We start from the raw sequence: 18503 nt of genomic DNA, 5'->3' as shown, positions 1-18503 counted from the left end.
TCTATGATTCTGCCTTATTCCATAATTTCCAGACTATAGAGTGCACCTGAATATTAGCCACACCCACCAATTTTAAAAAGAGCAAAGAAATTGTAGATAAATAAGCCGCACTTGTCGATAAGCCGCTCCACGTTGTAACATGAGATATTTACATAGTAAGATGTTAGACAGAAAGATTTTTTAACTTTTATTTAAATACGTACTAAATGCTTCTTTCTCTGAAGCATTACAAGTAAATATTGACGCGTACATCATCCAGCGCGTGTGCACGGTGTCTCTGCTCCACATGGAGAACTGAGTCATTTGAACTTTTTCTTGAGATTTCATCACCAGGATCAGGTGGAGTCTGTCATGGTTGCCCCCTGATCCCTGGTTTTGATTGTTTTTGAACCTGTTGTCATCTGTGAGTTTTTCCCCCAGATCAATCAATCAATAAATTTTATTTATATAGCACCAAATCACAACAAACAGTTGCCCCAAGGCGCTTTATATTGTAAGGCAAGGCCATACAATAATTACGTAAAAACCCCAACGGTCAAAACGACCCCCTGTGAGCAAGCACTTGGCTACAGTGGGAAGGAAAAACTCCCTTTTAACAGGAAGAAACCTCCAGCAGAACCAGGCTCAGGGAGGGGCAGTCTTCTGCTGGGACTGGTTGGGGCTGAGGGAGAGAACCAGGAAAAAGACATGCTGTGGAGGGGAGCAGAGATCAATCACTAATGATTAAATGCAGAGTGGTGCATACAGAGCAAAAAGAGAAAGAAACAGTGCATCATGGGAACCCCCCAGCAGTCTACGTCTATAGCAGCATAACTAAGGGATGGTTCAGGGTCACCTGATCCAGCCCTAACTATAAGCTTTAGCAAAAAGGAAAGTTTTAAGCCTAATCTTAAAAGTAGAGAGGGTGTCTGTCTCCCTGATCTGAATTGGGAGCTGGTTCCACAGGAGAGGAGCCTGAAAGCTGAAGGCTCTGCCTCCCATTCTACTCTTACAAACCCTAGGAACTACAAGTAAGCCTGCAGTCTGAGAGCGAAGCGCTCTATTGGGGTGATATGGTACTACGAGGTCCCTAAGATAAGATGGGACCTGATTATTCAAAACCTTATAAGTAAAAAGTATAAACCAGATGGCGCCCTCTCCTGAGTTCTACACAGGCTGTTCCTCACCGATCATCTCTGCCGCACACCTGGAGTGTATGAGCGGCTGATGAGACTATATAAACTCAGACTTTCTGATCAGTAGGGCCAGATTCTTGGTTGGTGTACCTTTCCTGGGGTCAGGTTCATGACAGGCTCTTCCATGACCCATGATCCATACCGTTGCATGAGGACCAAGCCTGATTGCTTCTCTGTGACCTTGACCGTGTCTTCCTGTCGCTCCCATGTGCCTAAGATGTCAGAGCTTCCCGCAGCTAAACTCAAGGTAATCTGGCCAACTCTCTTATTCCAGTATTAGAGTGAACTGTCTTTCCTGGTGTTCCAGACTCCTTCCTGATTGGCTCCCACGCTACCCTGGTTCCTGGCTTCTGGATACCTGCACAGCAAGTCACCTTGGAACTCCTCAGCTCTCTGCTCAGAGGGCAGCTCTGCTTTACACCAGTTAAGTTCCTTCTCGTCTCAGTGGGATCCTATTGTTACTTGTTCCTGTCTGTGACTGTGCTAAGATAAAAGAACTGTTCCAAGAACACTTCCTGAGAACTGCATGAACTCTGATATTGAACTGTTAAGAGCTCAGCTGTCTCCGTCCTGCTTAATAGGAACTGCGTCACAAACATGCAGCACTTGACCTCTGACATCTGGAGAGAATTAATGAACTGTGAACTCTTTCTGAACAGTAAACCTTATTTCCTAAGAGGAGAACATTATTCCCTGAACTGTGAACAACCCATTTTTACGTCTTCTGTGACGGTTTAAGGCTTCCAGTGTTACGAGTGCTTTCACTCACCATCTGTCTTCAGTTCCCTTAGTTCCTGGTCTTGGAGACAAGCATCCCACCTGATCCTGGTCCCCAAACCGCTACCTTCAGTTCTCCTTCAAGACTGGCTCGGGATACTGCAGCTCCCTATTTCCACCACCAGGAGGCAGCATCTTGATTTTGTCCTTACAATAAATAACTTTTCTTTTGTAAACCACTCCGTGTCTTGCTCCCTAGCGTTTAGGTCCACTGCCTGAATCAGTCCAGGTCCATCTGGACCTCTAACCATAACAGGAGTCTGTGGTAAATGACATGTTCATGAGGTGTTGTGACTTTTTCAACTTGTTGCACTAAGACAGAGAACCGGTTTGGAAGGGTGTGGGGGAGAAGACTCCACTCCGCTGACTGATCTGACAGCACACCTCTGGCGCAAAGTGCTGGAGAGGAACTTTAATTTCTTCACTAAAATGAATGGGTAAGACCTTTACACTGTGTGTGAATTTACACCTCATGATGAGCGCAGCTTTCAGGAAATTAATTGATGTATCCGGATTTATGAAAAAGCCTGTAAAAATCCATAAATTAGCCATATCTTTGTTTTAGCCGCAGTGTTCAAATCGTGTGAAAATAATAGCGGCTTATAGTCCAGAAATTAACCCTTGATTCCTTTAATTCTGAAGGAATCGTCCCTTTGTTGGTGTCCTTCATACTGAGTACTGTTCAACCCTCTGTTAGCCATCTCAGAGGAGTCTGTCCCACCAGGTGCTTATGTCGTGCTGTTAGCTTTTTTTGGTGGATTGCTGTGTCCAGCTCTCAGCTCCACGAGCCTGGTGTGGTGTCTCTTTCGCTCAGATGTCCTTCCAGTATTGCTTGGTCTTGGCACTGGGTGGATTTGGTGTATCACCTTTGATACCTTGCGACTCAGAAAGCACTTTGGTTGCTTCTCTGGAGAACAGACTTGTATGTGTTTGTCTTCTCTAAGCTCAAACCACCCAGGTTTTGTTTGGTCGTCTATGGAGCTTCACTTATGGACATCTTGCCGTACTCCTTCTTCAGCTAGGACCTGTCTTTACTCTGACCTTTCTGCACCGTTGTCTCTCTCACTGTCGCTGATTTTGGCTTCCAACCTTCTCCAGTTGCTTGTGTCCACATAAGTCCTGTAGAAAAGCATCTCCAGCTTATTGGTCTCTGGAGCTACAGATGTGTTAACACTGACAAGCAGAACTTGTGATCATTGTTTGTCACGGAGCCATGGAAGCCATTATTAACATTTTCACTTCAGTACATTCATCTGTCATGGTTGGAGTTGGTCCTTCATATGGTCCACTGCAGGAGACTCAATCCAATGGCCTTGTGGTTCATTATGGTCATTCTGTTGGAAGTGCAGTTGAAACAGCACCATCCTTTTATTGGCAGTGAGCTGCTCGCTGCTTCTTACTGAGCATGAATGTAGGTCTTCTGTCCATCCATGATCCCCTTGTACCACACACACATGTCCACGGTGTGTGGCTCTGCTGTCACAGACACATTAAACCACTTTGATGTTTTAGTCCTAAGTGAGCCTCTGAATATCCTGTTACTGTAGTCTAGTTCTCCTCAGGTTGTCCTGGTTCCCAGTACAGACCTTGAGAACCACATTAGAGCTGCCGTGACACTTGGTCCTGTCTGAGGTATTAAGAACCTGAGGACTCAAAATGACTCAATATGTACATCATTAACTATAAGAAAAAGAACTTACCTGTCGCATTTCCTTGTAGTTATGATGTCTAAAGTCCAGGTCATCTGAAGTGTTGATCTCGTTCTCACTGTGGTAGCTGCCTGAAAGAAGCAAAAAGCTGATGGAAAAGTGTTGGTGTAGAAACATTTGAGGCCGTGTGGGTTCAGTGTGATTCTACTGTAAAGTAACACGGTTTAATATCTAAAAGTCACAAATGGCTAAAAATGGTCAGTTTTGTGTCAGAGGTGGATGGAGTGTAGGTCACTGATGGTGACAAAGGTCACGAAGGTCAGGCAGACTTGTCCTCTGTGGTACTGACTGGGCAGCTGGCAGGCCAGGATCTCCGCTCGGAGACACAAGCTGCCGTTCCAGCTCTGAGGCATAATGCGGATGTAGCGAGACACCACGGGCGGGACAAACTGGTTCATCACAGGCGTGTCCTTATCCACATTCCCATAGAACAACTGCACAACAAGAGAAAGTTACAGCTGAATTAGATTCTAAAGAATCAGTTTTTAATTTGCATTGTTTGTTTCCACTCACCCACTCAGCGTAGCCATCGTGAAGGATCGTCCACTCGCGACTGTCGTTACTGAAGGCCACAAAATACGACGACGTGAAATCCTCACTGCAACACAAAAGAGACGAACGCGTCCAAAGAAGAGCTTCTGCTGCGCGTCTGATGTGTGTGTGTGTGTGTGTGTGTGTGTGTGTGTGTGTGTGTGTGTGTGTGTGTGTGTGTGTGTGTGTGTGTGTGTGTGTGTGTGCTGTCAAAAATGTCTGAAAGCTGTTCACATGTTCTGAAAGTTGCCACATATTCTGATTCCTCCTGCTTCCACAAACATGCAGATTAGGTGAACTGGAAACCTGAAATTGACTGTAGGTGTGTGTTTTGTCTGTAATGGACAGTCCTGTCCACGGTGGACCTCACACCCTACGAAGCTGAGATCGGATGGAGTAAGCGGGTGTAGAGAATGAATGAATGAATGAATGAATGAATGAATGAATGAATGAATACTCTTTCTTTGTCCAAAGGACTTCAGGGTCTTTTGACCCCATTATGTTTGTTAGGTTTAACTATTCTGATGTTCAATTAGCTTTATCTTAGCTTCAGTTCATTTTATGTTCACTTAGCTTTATTTGTTTTGGATGGGAGGTGATGGTCTAGTGGTTAAGTGTTGGGCTTCACACCAGATGATCCTCGGTTCAAAGCCCCATCTGGCCAGAAAATCACTAAGGGTCCTTAATCCCCAAATTGCTCCTGGTGTGTAATGAGTGTCTTGTATGGCATCACCCTGACATCAGTGAATGTGAAGCATAATTGTAAAGCGCTTTGAGCATCTGATGCAGATGGAAAAGCGCTATATAAATGCAGTCCATTTAGCTTTATATTCAGTTAGCCTTAGCTATGTTTATGTTCACTTAGGTTTATATTCAGTTAGCTACGTTTATGTTCACTTAGCTTTATATTCAGTTAGCCTTAGCTATATTTATGTTCACTTAGCTTTAGATTCTGTTAGCTTTAGCTACGTTTATGTTCACTTAGCTTTATATTCAGTTAGCTACGTTTATGTTCACTTAGCTTTATATTCAGTTAGCTACGTTTATGTTCACTTAGCTTTATATTCAGTTAGCCTTAGCTATGTTTATGTTCACTTAGCTTTATATTCTGTTAGCTACATTTATGTTCACTTAGCTTTATATTCAGTTAGCTACGTTTATGTTCACTTAGCTTTATATTCAGTTAGCTACGTTTATGTTCACTTAGCTTTATATTCAGTTAGCTATGTTTATGTTCACTTAGCTTTATATTCAGTTAGCTACATTTATGTTCACTTAGCTTTATATTCTGTTAGCTACGTTTATGTTCATTTAGCTTTATATTCAGTTAGCTACGTTTATGTTCACTTAGCTTTATATTCAGTTAGCCTTAGCTATGTTTATGTTCACTTAGCTTTATATTCTGTTAGCTACATTTATGTTCACTTAGCTTTATATTCATTTAGCTACGTTTATGTTCACTTAGCTTTATATTCAGTTAGCTACGTTTATGTTCACTTAGCTTTATATTCAGTTAGCTACGTTTATGTTCACTTAGCTTTATATTCAGTTAGCTACGTTTATGTTCACTTAGCTTTATATTCTGTTAGCTACGTTTATGTTCATTTAGCTTTATATTCAGTTAGCTACGTTTATGTTCACGTAGCTTTATATTCAGTTAGCTACGTTTATGTTCACTTAGCTTTATATTCAGTTAGCTACGTTTATGTTCACTTAGCTTTATATTCAGTTAGCTACGTTTATGTTCACTTAGCTTTATATTCTGTTAGCTACGTTTATGTTCATTTAGCTTTATATTCAGTTAGCTACGTTTATGTTCACGTAGCTTTATATTCAGTTAGCTACGTTTATGTTCACTTAGCTTTATATTCAGTTAGCTACGTTTATGTTCACTCAGCTTTATTTGTTTAATTTATTGCTTGTTATATTTTCTGTTAACTTTGCACTGAGTTTTTGATTCATTGAAGTTTCCAGTTTGCTTTATATTTATTTAACAGGCAGCATGGTGGGGCAGTGATTGGCTTGTGTCACATGACGGGGTCATGGGATTGTTTCCGGTTCAGCGTAGCTCAGGTCCATTCTATGGGGAGTTTGCATTCTCCTGACACGTTGTTGGTTTTGGCCCTTCAGTCAGTGTAAAAGCCTTCACTCAGTTATGGAGGAGGTGAGGGCGGGGCTAAGATGTCATCTATACAGGGATGTGTCCAGCTGAATGTCTTCTCTTCAGCCTGATCTGGTCAGTTGTCCCCTGAAATAACCTTTTGATTTGTTGGTTTAGTAACGTTTCAGCCGGACTCACTGTTGCTCTGAGTTTCTTCCCTGAGTAATGACTCCGGCGAACTCCACCTCTCTGCGAGCATCCACCTCGAACCAGTGATTACTCTCTTCGGGCTCAGCACACCACGCTCCGCCATACAGGTCATCTTCATCATCGGAGCCCTGCAGACAGGCAGCCTCAGCTACAGGTGATGTCATGAGTGTTTTCTGTGTGAAATGCCACTTTGAGCTGCGTGCACACACCTGCACGTTGAGGCGTCCTCTCTGAACAGTGAAGCCATGATGAGACTGAGAGGATGCCAGCAGCTGATCGTCTTCCACCCGGTGAGACTCCAAACCCAAAGGAGGACATTCTGACATCAAGAACAGTTTATTACCAAATTAGTACCACCTAAGGCGACTAAACAGCACTTACAATTTGGCCCAAAAAATGAATGAATGAATGTAATGTAGTGTAATGTATCAATGAAGGATTACACAGCGCTGAAACTTTAATAATGCTCCAGTCACGTTGTAACAAATAATACATTATTAGTCTGATCCTAAGGATTCCAAAAAGGTGACGTTTGTACGATCCATGAATTAATATTATTGAACAGGGTGTGGCAGGTAGAAAGTTCTGAGGGTGCAGTAACTTGTGGTTGCCTGCAGGGACGCTGAGCACCTCGATAAAAGAGTGTGACTGCTGTAGGTGGCAGAAGAAGAGACCAGTCGGTTGTTTGTTTGAGCCGTGGAAAGAAATGTTGGCAACTTCTCTTCTTCCTGGGTTATATTCAAACAAACGTCTGTGACACAGCACAGGGGTCAAAATATAAAAGTGGTCACTGAATGTTACGGGGTAAAAAAACAACAACAAAAAAGACCAATTTGAGGCAGCAAAGGGATCAAAAAATACAACTGCTGCAATTTTGGTAAAAGTTGATGCAAATCACTGGTTAAGCTAAAAAAAAAAATACTAGTTTGGACTGTTTTGAACATTTGGTGTCCAAAGTAATGGCTAAACAAAGTCACTATCCACTGGACTTTATTACATATTTTGCCACATAACAGAGTTGGTCAACAAATTATTTGCATCATTTTTTTAGAAGCACTGGAGAAAGTTTAAATTTGTGTTTTCCATGCACTTGCTTGCAAATCCAAAGGTTTGCGGTTGAAGACCACATGTGCCAGTTCCCCATATAACTGCAGTAGTGACAGGAAGAGCATCCGGTGTGAAATCTGTGCCAAATCAACACGCAAATCCAAATCAGATGTGCTGTGGTGACCCTGGGAAAAAAGGGGGAAAGCCAAAAGAAGTTATTGATTACAGACTGAATTTGGCCTTTGTCACCATTTTGTTTTTACCCCCTAACTTTCAGTCATGTTTTGTCCAAACTGTACCTTTTTGGAACTTTTATGATCAGACAAACACATGGTGTGTTTTTCCAATATGACTGGAGCTTTTGAAAATGTTGGCCCCCTGTGTAATCCTTCATTGATCCTGACATGACTGCAGCTCCCACCCTGGGTGGCCACCATACCTTTGGTGTGTGTTTGGCATGGATACGGAGACAGGAATGTGAACCTGCTTGGCTCATAGGCTAATTGAAAACATTCATCCTGTCAGTTAATGAGTCTCTCAGAAGCATTCTTCTGTTTAATGCAGACAGGCGCTGTGAGGCATCTTTACACAAATCACAAAGAATAAACGTAACGCAAATCTCTTACTTTTTGGTTCAGCCACGACTGACATCTGCTTCAGTCTCTCCTCTTCTTCTTCCTCCCACTTCTTCCTCAGCCACTCAGCTTTGATGAGAAAACAGTGTGACACACAGCTTATTTTCACTTACGCACACTTCTCCAGAAACCTCCTGCACAAAACGGTCCCATACTTGCTTGTGTAGTTCCCCTCACATGTTTTTCATCTAAAATATGGGTCACTTTTGGCTGTTTATTGAATGAATACATCTTCAAGATCAGATGTGCAGCAGCTAAAAAGTGCTGAGCTCTTGAGCTTTACATGTTTTCACTGTTTCATGAGATCAAATCAAAGTCAAACACTTCAGCCTTTTCTCAGGTTTTTCTAGAAAAAAAAGAAACAACACATGTATGAAGATGGGGAGTGAGGGAAGCCACCAACACACCTCCTACAAAACATTTTCACCTTTTGGTTGTTTACACTGATTAAAATCATAATATTAGACAAAATTAAATTAAATAAAACATTGTTTTGCTGCAGCACACTTTAACAGAGCACGTTACACGTCTATCGTAACATTCTCACACTGAGTTGTTCAGTCAGATTCGGGTCTGGGCTCTGGCTGGGCCACTCAAGGACATTCACAGAGTTGTCCTGAAGCCACTCCTTTGATATCTTGGCTGTGTGCTTAGGGTCATTGTCCTGCTGAAAGATGAACCGTCGCCCCAGAATGAGGTCCAGAGCGCTCTGGAGCAGGTTTTCATCCAGGATGTCTCTGTACATTGCTGCATTCATCTTTCCCTCAATCCTGACTAGTCTCCCAGTTCCTGCTGCTGAAAAACATCCCCACAGCATGATGCTGCCACCACCATGCTTCACAGTAGGGATGGTGCCTGGTTTCCTCCAAACATGACGCCAGAGAGTTCATTCTTTGTCTCATCAGACCAGAGAATTTTGTTTCTCCTGGTCTGAGAGTCCTTCGGCTGCCATGTGCCTTTTACTAAGGAGTGGCTTCTGTCTGGACACTCTGATTGGTGGATTGCTGTAGAGATGGTTGTCCTTCTGGAAGTTTTTGTGTAGGCTCTCAGTTGTCCAGGTGGTTTCCATAGTAGAGAAGCTTGAATCTTCAACTGGACTGGGTTGCTTGACGCGAGGACATTTCGCTTCAAATCGCAGAAGCTTCCTCAGCTAAAATTCTTGCTCTGGTAGTCTGACTTCTGTCTTAACTCTTGTAGAGAAGAATAAACAGAATCCACAAAACATGGAGTTTTAAACCTAACCAGACCCCTCCTACTGAGAGGCTGACTGCTATAGGCTAGTGACTAAACAATAGCTCTAATTAGCACCTATTGTGCTCTAGTTAGCACCCTCCTAATGACAGGGTAGCTGTCCCTCCTAATGATGGGACGGACACCTCTCCTGATGGCTCTCCTCGATCGCTCAGTTTCAATGGGCGGACATCTCTAGGAAGAGTCCTGGTGGATCTGAACTTCTTCCATTTACAGATGATGGAGGCCACTGTGCTCATTGGGACCTTCAAAGCAGCAGAAATGTTTCTGTACCCTTCCCCAGATTCTCCAGATGCAAAAACCTTAAAGGTTTTTCACATTGTTATTATGGGGTATTGTGTGTAGAATTTTGAGGAAAAAAATTAATTTAATCCATTTTTGAATAAGTCTGCAACATAACAAAATTAGGAAAAGTGAAGTGCTGTGAAAACTTTCTGGATGCTCTGTAACTAAATAAAAATGTTGGAGTGGAAACAGCAGGTAGATTCTGGAATTCCCCAGGCAAGGTCAAATTTGCCAAATGCCAATCAGAGGCGTCAAGGTCACTGGGCTCAAAGGTCCAAATTTCAGTTTTTCCCTCCATTTCGCACGTAGCATGTACGTAGGTTCTGGGATTGCCCATGCCAGGTCAGATTTTGTCAGAGGTCAAGGGCATGTATGCCTGTGTGTTGTTGGCCTACTCTTCCCAGATCATTTTTCTGAAGTTTTCATTTTGACAGAAGTCAAGGAATTTCATTTTCAACATGATTTGGAGTTAAAGTGGCACACACTTAGGTGGGTTCCAGAATTGCCCTGGCAAGGTCCACAAGGGAAATTCAGGCAGTCATTTGGGTGAGGATCAAGGTCACTGAGGTCAAATGTCAGATTGCTGAAGTCCTTGGTGTCTTCATGCCCAATAATTTGGCTTTCAGACCACATCCTTTAAAAAAAAATGATTCACTGGAACAGAAACACCAAACTGACCAAACTGTTGTGTGTGACTTGATTAGTTATGAGATTCCTTCAATCTGCTCATTATAAAATAATCTGTCACAGAACGCTGAGCAGAGAAAAACACCTTCCTTCCTCTTCTCACCACAATCTGCTCTAAAAAATAAAATCACTTCTCATCCCTGACATATTTGTCTTAGCAATGTAAAAATGTGGCACTTTATCTTTTGTAAGCAGCAGGAAGTCAAGTGAAAAAACCTTTTTCTGCCTTTTCCTTCCGAGCCCTCTCCTCCTCCTCTTCTTGTTTCTTGGCTGCCACTGAGGGACATAAGAACACGTGTCGTCAGCACAGCCCAGTGGTTTCTGGGTAGAAAACAGTCCCAGTGGTGCACTTACGGTCAGCGTAATCGTACTCTTCGTACCAGGGACCCACGTACGGCACCGTGGTGGCTTCCTCTGAAACAGCAACAGGTTTTCTAAGTGTGACATCAGAAGAGTTTCCCGCAGAGCCACTTCGGTGTGAATCAGGGTTACCTGGTATGTACATGATCACCTCAGTCGTTGTGACCTCTCTGTGGACGGGGCGTCGCCCGGGCACCTTGTCTGTGACGACAATAACAAATAATAATAACAATACACCTGATGGAATAATCTCACCAAGACAAACAACTAAACACATCTGATTCTTGATCAGGATTTAAATTCAGATTCTCCACCTTTAACTGGGGCCATATTTCAACATTTTGGGCAGTTTCTCGAGAATGTTTTAGAAGATGTCCTCAAAATATCAGGACAGGTCTGGTACTGGGCATCGCCACGTCAACCAAACGATGCCTTTACCCCTGGATGAAGTATGGAGTGATTTCATAGCAGACACACAGTGTTTTGCTTCACATGCCTCAGGGCCCTATCTTGACAACATATGACACAAGATCTGTGGTGCATATGAGAGCATCCAACTTTGGTTTGATATTTAGAGAGTGTGTAATCTGAGTGCACTTGGGGCATATGGGACAAAGGGGATGGATATGCATGTTTAATTAGTCATGGGTGTAAATTTGTGCATAACATAAAAAGTGTCAGATCAGAGTGTCATTTGTCATCCTCTTTAAGACAAGGAGTGCACCAGGAACCTAGCACACTGCTGTTTAAAAATTGAACTCAAGTGAGAAGGTTTCTGGGAAGTTAACAAACCTACACCAAAGTGTCAGCCAAGAGTAGCCACCAAAGCTCCCTGAGGTGAAGCAATGAGGCAGTATGGTGAAGTTTTGTATTTTTCCATCCGTGTTTACTTTTGTCATTCAGTGGTTGTTTCATTCAGTTTTGTTGTTGACACAAGAAGGATGTGCTTGTGTCTTGAACCTGCTTATGTAAGATGTATCTAAATACTGTGCAGTATAAATAACAGGAAAACTCTCTATTCAAGCAAATTTTTGTTGGTCAATGGTGCAATCATTTCCTGCTTTCTCACGATAACAATCTTGAGTTCTTTGTTTACATGGGTCCTCTGTGTCACTACAGCTGCATCGGTTAAACACTAGGAACAGCACGTGCATTGCCCTGTGCACCAGTTTGTGGAGGGTAGAAGATGACGCTGTACACATTTTGCACCACTGTGCACACATATGTTCACCAGACACATTTGATATATTAAATGTAATCTGTTAAGTGTTGGTGAGACATTAATCATTTCACGTGCCTTTTATTATGAACTTGCATAAATTTTGTCACTGCTCTGCAGTTACTATCACTATATTTTAATGGTGGATCCTCATGAAGGAGCAGAAGCAGGAATTTGTTTTATAAAGTGGCAGAATATGACATATTATTAGAACCAGTTCTGACCAAATGTAAACAACATGTTGGGTCTGACTGGAAACAGACACTGTTATATTTCACAGTTAGTAAACACACAGACATCATTTTATTTTGACTTCATGATCAAATTTTCACAAAATTTGTTGAAATATTCCAAGAAGAAACGCATGCTTTTTGCTCTGACAGAGTGACCATCGGGTTCTTGGTCACCTCCCTGACTAAGGCCCTTCTCCAGCTCTAGGACGAGTCCTGGTGGATCTGAACGTCTTCCATTTACAGATGATGGAGGCCACTGTGCTCATTGGGACCTTCAAAGCAGCAGCAATGTTTCTCTACCCTTCACCAGATTTGTCTTGGAGGTCTACAGACAATTCCTGCTCTGACTGTAAACTGTGGGACCTTATATGTAGACAGGTGTGTGTCTTTCCAAATTATGTCCAATCAACTGAATTTACCCCAAGTGGACTCCAGTTAAGCTGTAGAAACATCTCAAGGATGATCAGTGGAAACAGGAGGCACCTGAGCTCAATTTAGAGCTTCATGGCAAAGACTGTGAAAACTTATGGACATGTGATTTCTTAGTTTCTTTATTGTTAATAAATTTGCAAAAATCTCCTAAAAAAAACTTATTTTCACATTGTCATTATGGGGTATTGTGTGTAGAATTCTGAGGGAAAAAAATAATTTAATCCATTATGGAATAAGGCTATAACATAAAAAAAAAATGCAGAAAATCCAGTCAACACTGTAGGTCACTGGTTAGCTTCCACGTCTCACAGCCATACAGCAGGAAGTACCAGGACCCAAAGGACTGAATATCAGCTTCACAGGACACCTCTGTCCATTGACCTCATCACTCTATAAACTCTTCTCAGGAGGCCGAGGATGCAGAGACATGAACATCATTGCTGAGGTACGTGAATCTCTCTACAAGTTCAGCTCTTTACCTCTGGTGGTTGCATTCGGTATTCATTGATTTGAAGATCCCAGCATCATTCCCAAAGTCAATGTCAGTAAACCTTTTCCTTACCAACAAAGCCACTGGTTTCCACCATCCTACCCAACTCTCAGTCCAGAACACACCCCTCATGAGCACCAGTTTTCACTTTGTAACGCATTCTGCCCCCACTCTCAGGCTGAGCAGGTGTCAGAAGAGGCTCTAAAGTGTATTGTTCTGTCTATAACCCTTTCAGGAAGATTTGATTTCATGGACTATGTTGAAAATTGGATTCGAATGTCATAATGTTCTGCGACTGAAGTAATGATAAATATCTTCAGTTTTTTGTCTTTTATGACAGCAAATGTTCAGATTCTGACCCGTGAATATCTTTTCTAGGCCCGGCTCAACAGGCTCTTCCACTGGGGGCACCTTTGGGGTCCCACGTTCAAACACTATAAACACAAAGACACAATTAGTGGCTGGAATCGCATCCTCATAAATTACAAATTCACAAATACAGATTTTACAGCCAAAAGATAGTGTTTAAAGGTTCCACGTCTGTTCATGTGGATGATAATTTAGCCTTTAGAACATTAAGAAGTCTGGTGAATGAAGTGGAATGAAGATGGTACATACGTACATGTGTCCCAGCCCAGTGCAGTCAGCAGTTTCTCCTCTTGCTCCTCCACTGTGGGCTGCCTGATGGTTGGTTGCCTGATGGTTGGTTGCCTGATGGTTGGTTGCCTGATGGTTGGCTGCCTGATGGTTGGTTGCCCGGTGGTTGGTTGCCTGATGGTTGGTTGCCCGGTGGTTGGTTGCCTGATGGTTGGTTGCCTGATGCTTGGTTGCCTGATGGTTGGCTGCCTGATGGTTGGTTGCCTGATGGTTGGTTGCCTGATGGTTGGTTGCCTGATGGTTGGCTGCCTGATGGTTGGTTGCCTGATGGTTGGCTGCCTGATGGTTGGTTGCCTGATGGTTGGTTGCCTGATGGTTGGCTGCCTGATGGTTGGTTGCCTGATGGTTGGCTGCCTGATGGTTGGTTGCCTGATGGTTGGTTGCCTGATGGTTGGTTGCCTGATGGTTGGCTGCCTGATGGTTGGTTGCCCGGTGGTTGGCTGCACTGTGGTAGTTGTTTTCTTGCTGGGTTTGGGCACCTTTGGCTTCTTTGTGGGTTTTGGTGCTTTTGGTTTTCTGGTTGGTTTGGGTGGTTTTGGTTTCTTGGTGGGTTTGGGGCCTTTCTGCTTTTTGGCTTTGGCCTCCCTTTCTGCTGCTTTCTTTGCCCTGGCTTCAAAGAATGGAGTAAAGAGAAAAGAATGCTAAATTGTTTAAAATTGTATACAGATTTAACATACGTCATTAATCCAATCAAAATGGAAAAAAGGTCAGAACAAATCAGGATAAAGCTGAACATTGTCCTCTCAGTAGCCTCCACAACATATTAAAAGTCCTCATCCATCGTCCTTCAGCTTTCCTTGTTATGACATGTTACATTTATGACAGAAATGGCTTAATGTCAGATATATTTTAGTCTATACATGATTATTTTTGACAGAACAATCACAGTGCTTTGGAACATTTCCTTGAAAGTAAATAAGCACAAGAGCCTCCAGACAACAATGTTGTAATTTGGTGCTGTACAAATAAAATAAAATGACTTGAGCATGAGACGATGGTTTGGTGACCTCATTTATCATGTGATTGTGACATTGTGATGAATTACCTCACATCAGAAGCCTATATTTTTTCAGAACTGTCACAGGCGTCTTGTCTCACTCATCTACTTCCAGCATGGTCACTCATTTACTGAGAACAAGCTATTTGACACAGACTTACCACACAGTACCATCGCGATTGATTTCTTAATGAAGTCACATTCAGTCACTTAGAAATGTTCACACATCCATCCCTTGATTTGTCTGAAGAAAACTGGCTGTAAAAGTGATGATTTCAGCATTAAATGTTTAGCATAAATTGCCCCTGCCTCAACTTTTTTCAGCTCTGTTGCAGGCCATAAATGACAAGCATCTAAATTCCAGAAACATTCATAAATCCTTGACAAACACAGTAATAAGGATTCTGACTTCTCACAGGGTGGTGGCCAAGCAGTTAGAGTGCTTGTTTTCAGAGCAGAAAGTTCCTGGTTCCCAGTTCCTACCCACTCCCTGTGTCATGTGGAGTTGAATCAGGAAGGGCATCCAGTGTAAAACTAGTGCCAAATCAACATGCAGGTCCAAGTCGGATCTGCTGTGGCAACCCTGAGTGAAAAAGTTGTTAAAAGCTGAGTTGTTATGCCAGCTGATGCCTAATATCCATGTCCATGACCCCAGGTTACAACGTCTGTGAGATCCCATGACCTCGCAGTGAATTTCTACCATCTTTGGCCCAATTATGGAATTCTCTTCCATCCATTAGATCAAGGGCCAGCTTCAGCCGGGGATTAATTGTTTTCTGGGTGCTGCTCCATCAGCAGCTTCTAAATGATTTTTTTGTCTCTGCTGTTCATGTCCAGTTATGCCGTGTCATAAAAAAAGAGAGAAGTTCAAAGAACTGACTTACTCTGCATGTCATTGAATTTTCCAACAATATTACCACACAAATACCTTCCACACCAATTTATCTGCAAGTACTTCATTGGGGCCAGTTATATCTTCTTGATTTATCAGCCGGGCTCTCATAAAAATGATGGTGATTTGAAGTGACATGGAGCAGTTTACCTGAGCATCACATGTCGTGATTATCACATCAGCAATACATTGTTTCAAGCGACCGACTCTGCTCAGTTTTTGTGGTTTATAGTGGTTGACCAAGAAAAGAGGATGTGGCTACCAGTAAAGCTGTGCTGTTGATCTGTCATCAGCAATCAAAGGGTGGTGATCTTCAGACTTGGGACCACGCCCACTGTTTTTGTAAGTAGTTATAAACTTTACATTATGCTGTATGTGGCTTTGCGTTAAATTCCATTGAATATTACAGAGAAGAGATCTTCAAAGAGGCTGAACTGCGTTTCATCCTCCTCCGCGTTACGCCCGCATCTTACACTCATCAGAGTCCAACAAGCACGCAGAGGGCTGTTTGTTTTCTTCGTCTAGACTTGTTTCCTGATGTTTGTTGTAATGCACCGGCCCATCAGAGCCATTCCATTACTCAGCCTCAGGTTTACAGGGCGGCCGCATGTCACAACTGTCAGCAAAACACCAACACAGAAATGGCACTTTATGTGGCATGAGACACCAGTGAAGGAATGTTTTTGAGTTTAATCTGATCCAGCATTGGGTTCATACTTCAAAGTTACTTATCATAAAAATGCTGCATTATCAGCAAACTGTGCTCCCCCCAAACAGGATAGTTCTAGTTTCAGATAGTTTTCTGTCTTCCACTGACTTGTGGTTTTGCTTCATTCAGTGGAAAGTTAATATTGAGAACATTAGTGCTACTGAAAAGGAGCCCCCCCAATAAATCTTGTCTGCTCACTTATGGAAAATGGTCGTGGAAACATTTCTGCTGCTGCTCGTGCTTTGTGTGTTTTGCACACGAGGCTTTTGCACTGACTCATTTGAGACAGATTCACTCTGTGCATGACTACTGCCGAAAACTCACTTCTGACCAGTTTGCTTGACACGACGAGCAGCAGACGGGTCAGACGGGTTTGAAGTTGTGTTTCATGTTGAAAAAGCAGCAATGTGGCCAAGCTGCCAAGAAAACGTCAGACCACCAGCTGAATCACATCAATTATCCACAGCCTGTTCACTAAAACAACAACTCCCACGTTTCAGCTCTGCACTGACATCAATGTGGAAAATGCACGAATCGTTTGTGAATCTCTATGGCTGTGTTGCATGAAAGTAAAGAAATTGATGTTTGAGACAAACAACATCTGCATCCACAGAAAAAGCTGGAAGAGCAAAATAAGATAAGAGAAGGATTTTTTTTTTCTTCTTTTCTTCTGCAGCTTTTCTTCTTCTAGTTTGGCTCCAAACTGTGGATGCAAAATTTGGTGATAAGTCCAGAAAAGTTGCTCACTTATGAGAAAAGATGAGGGAAAAGTGTCATGAGGGAATAGACTCTACAACATTTTGGCCATGTGGGCTTTTCTCAGAGTATAATCCAACACACTGGTGCCTCAGTGCTGATGAACCCCGCTGTCAGAAAAGGCGGAAGGGACGTTCATGTTTTACCGGGTTCTGGCAGATCGATGGTTATTTTCAGGAAGTGTGGATGGACCCATGGTCTACAGGGTTGTCTTCTATCCAGGGACCAGGATCCTGGACAGGTCTGTGGTATCATAGATGAGGCAACACGTCATTGATTCATGCTCTCAGATCCGTCATCACGAGTATGACTGAGTTATTTCTGTAATGCTATTTGGAGTGAGAACAAATGTACTCCTGCAGAGTCTATTTTACTCTGAAAAATTTACTGTGTAGAACCAGGCCACCCAATATGTGGCCAAGGGCCGTGTTTGACCCGCCCTCGCTTTGATTTGGCCCTTTGTCTTGCCCAGCACGATGTTTACAGCAAAAGAGGTTTTCGATTAAGACTTACTGCAGTTCCACATCTGACCACAATTTTACACGTTGAAGTTGTGGAGCGCCGTGATGGTCGGCCCATTTTTGTATGAATAGAGCCACCTAGTGGGCTAAGACCCCCCCACCAGATTTTTAATGAGGTTTTGCCATCACTGCGTCATTGAAAAATGTTATGCAAGATCTGTCAGACACTGAAATTATTCAGACATTTGACATCACAAAATGCCCTCAGGCAGCCTGGGGGGCATTTTGTGATGTGAAATTTAAATGTCGTAAACATAGAATTATCCAGTACTGAATGGTTCTTGTGTGCTGTCATTTTCATGAATGTTTCCGTTAAGTGAAAGTTTCACTTATTACAGAGATGGACAAAACAGTTGTTTTCAACTTAATCTTCCAAAGCGTCTTGCCTGCACGCTCACGTGTCTTTCCTTTGAGATATGTTATGTAAAAAGAAACATCTGATCTCTGTCATCTATACATTCATTTAAAAAAAAACTGCAAGGAGTTTGCAGAAAATTGTTTTACATTTCAAATGTTAATTTTGTTCAAAAACAAAAACATAAAACATATTTTGACATAAAATTAAAATGTATTTTTGGCCCATTTCCCTCCCCCAGATTCATTTCATAGGACAGAAACTGGGCAGCCCTGGTGTAGAGAGAAGAAAATTATACAGTGGGAGAATTTTAATGAGTGATATGATTAAATAAATCTTAAGATTCTTCAGAAACCATATTGGCTTCATCTTCTTAAATCCTGCCAATAAAGAGCAAACCTTCAGGGAGCAGCAGCGATGACAGAAGTCATATATTCAACATGTTCCAACAGTCTCCATGTAGCAGACACCACC

At 42.5% G+C, this 18503-nt stretch overlaps 1 protein-coding gene across 1 annotated transcript in view; it reads right to left on the bottom strand.

Moving 5' to 3' along the window:
* Positions 1–18503, bottom strand: part of aebp1 (AE binding protein 1) — a 37013-nt gene that overhangs the window by 8632 nt on the left and 9878 nt on the right. Inside the window, exons 2-12 of the mRNA XM_034192270.1 lie at positions 13765–14409; positions 13502–13576; positions 10901–10969; positions 10763–10822; positions 10625–10684; positions 8177–8254; positions 6713–6822; positions 6492–6631; positions 4175–4259; positions 3951–4095; positions 3653–3732 (exon numbers count right to left, since the gene is read on the bottom strand). Of these exons, the coding sequence (XP_034048161.1) occupies positions 3653–3732; positions 3951–4095; positions 4175–4259; positions 6492–6631; positions 6713–6822; positions 8177–8254; positions 10625–10684; positions 10763–10822; positions 10901–10969; positions 13502–13576; positions 13765–14409 (1547 nt within the window). The remainder of the gene's footprint in view (positions 1–3652; positions 3733–3950; positions 4096–4174; positions 4260–6491; positions 6632–6712; positions 6823–8176; positions 8255–10624; positions 10685–10762; positions 10823–10900; positions 10970–13501; positions 13577–13764; positions 14410–18503) is intronic.

The sequence above is a fragment of the Thalassophryne amazonica genome, chromosome 17 (assembly GCF_902500255.1).
Source record: "Thalassophryne amazonica chromosome 17, fThaAma1.1, whole genome shotgun sequence".
In the NCBI taxonomy this organism is placed as follows: Eukaryota; Metazoa; Chordata; class Actinopteri; order Batrachoidiformes; family Batrachoididae; genus Thalassophryne; species Thalassophryne amazonica.
The sequence above is the reverse complement of the archived record's forward strand: the minus strand, read 5'-3'. Positions and strand labels throughout refer to the sequence as shown.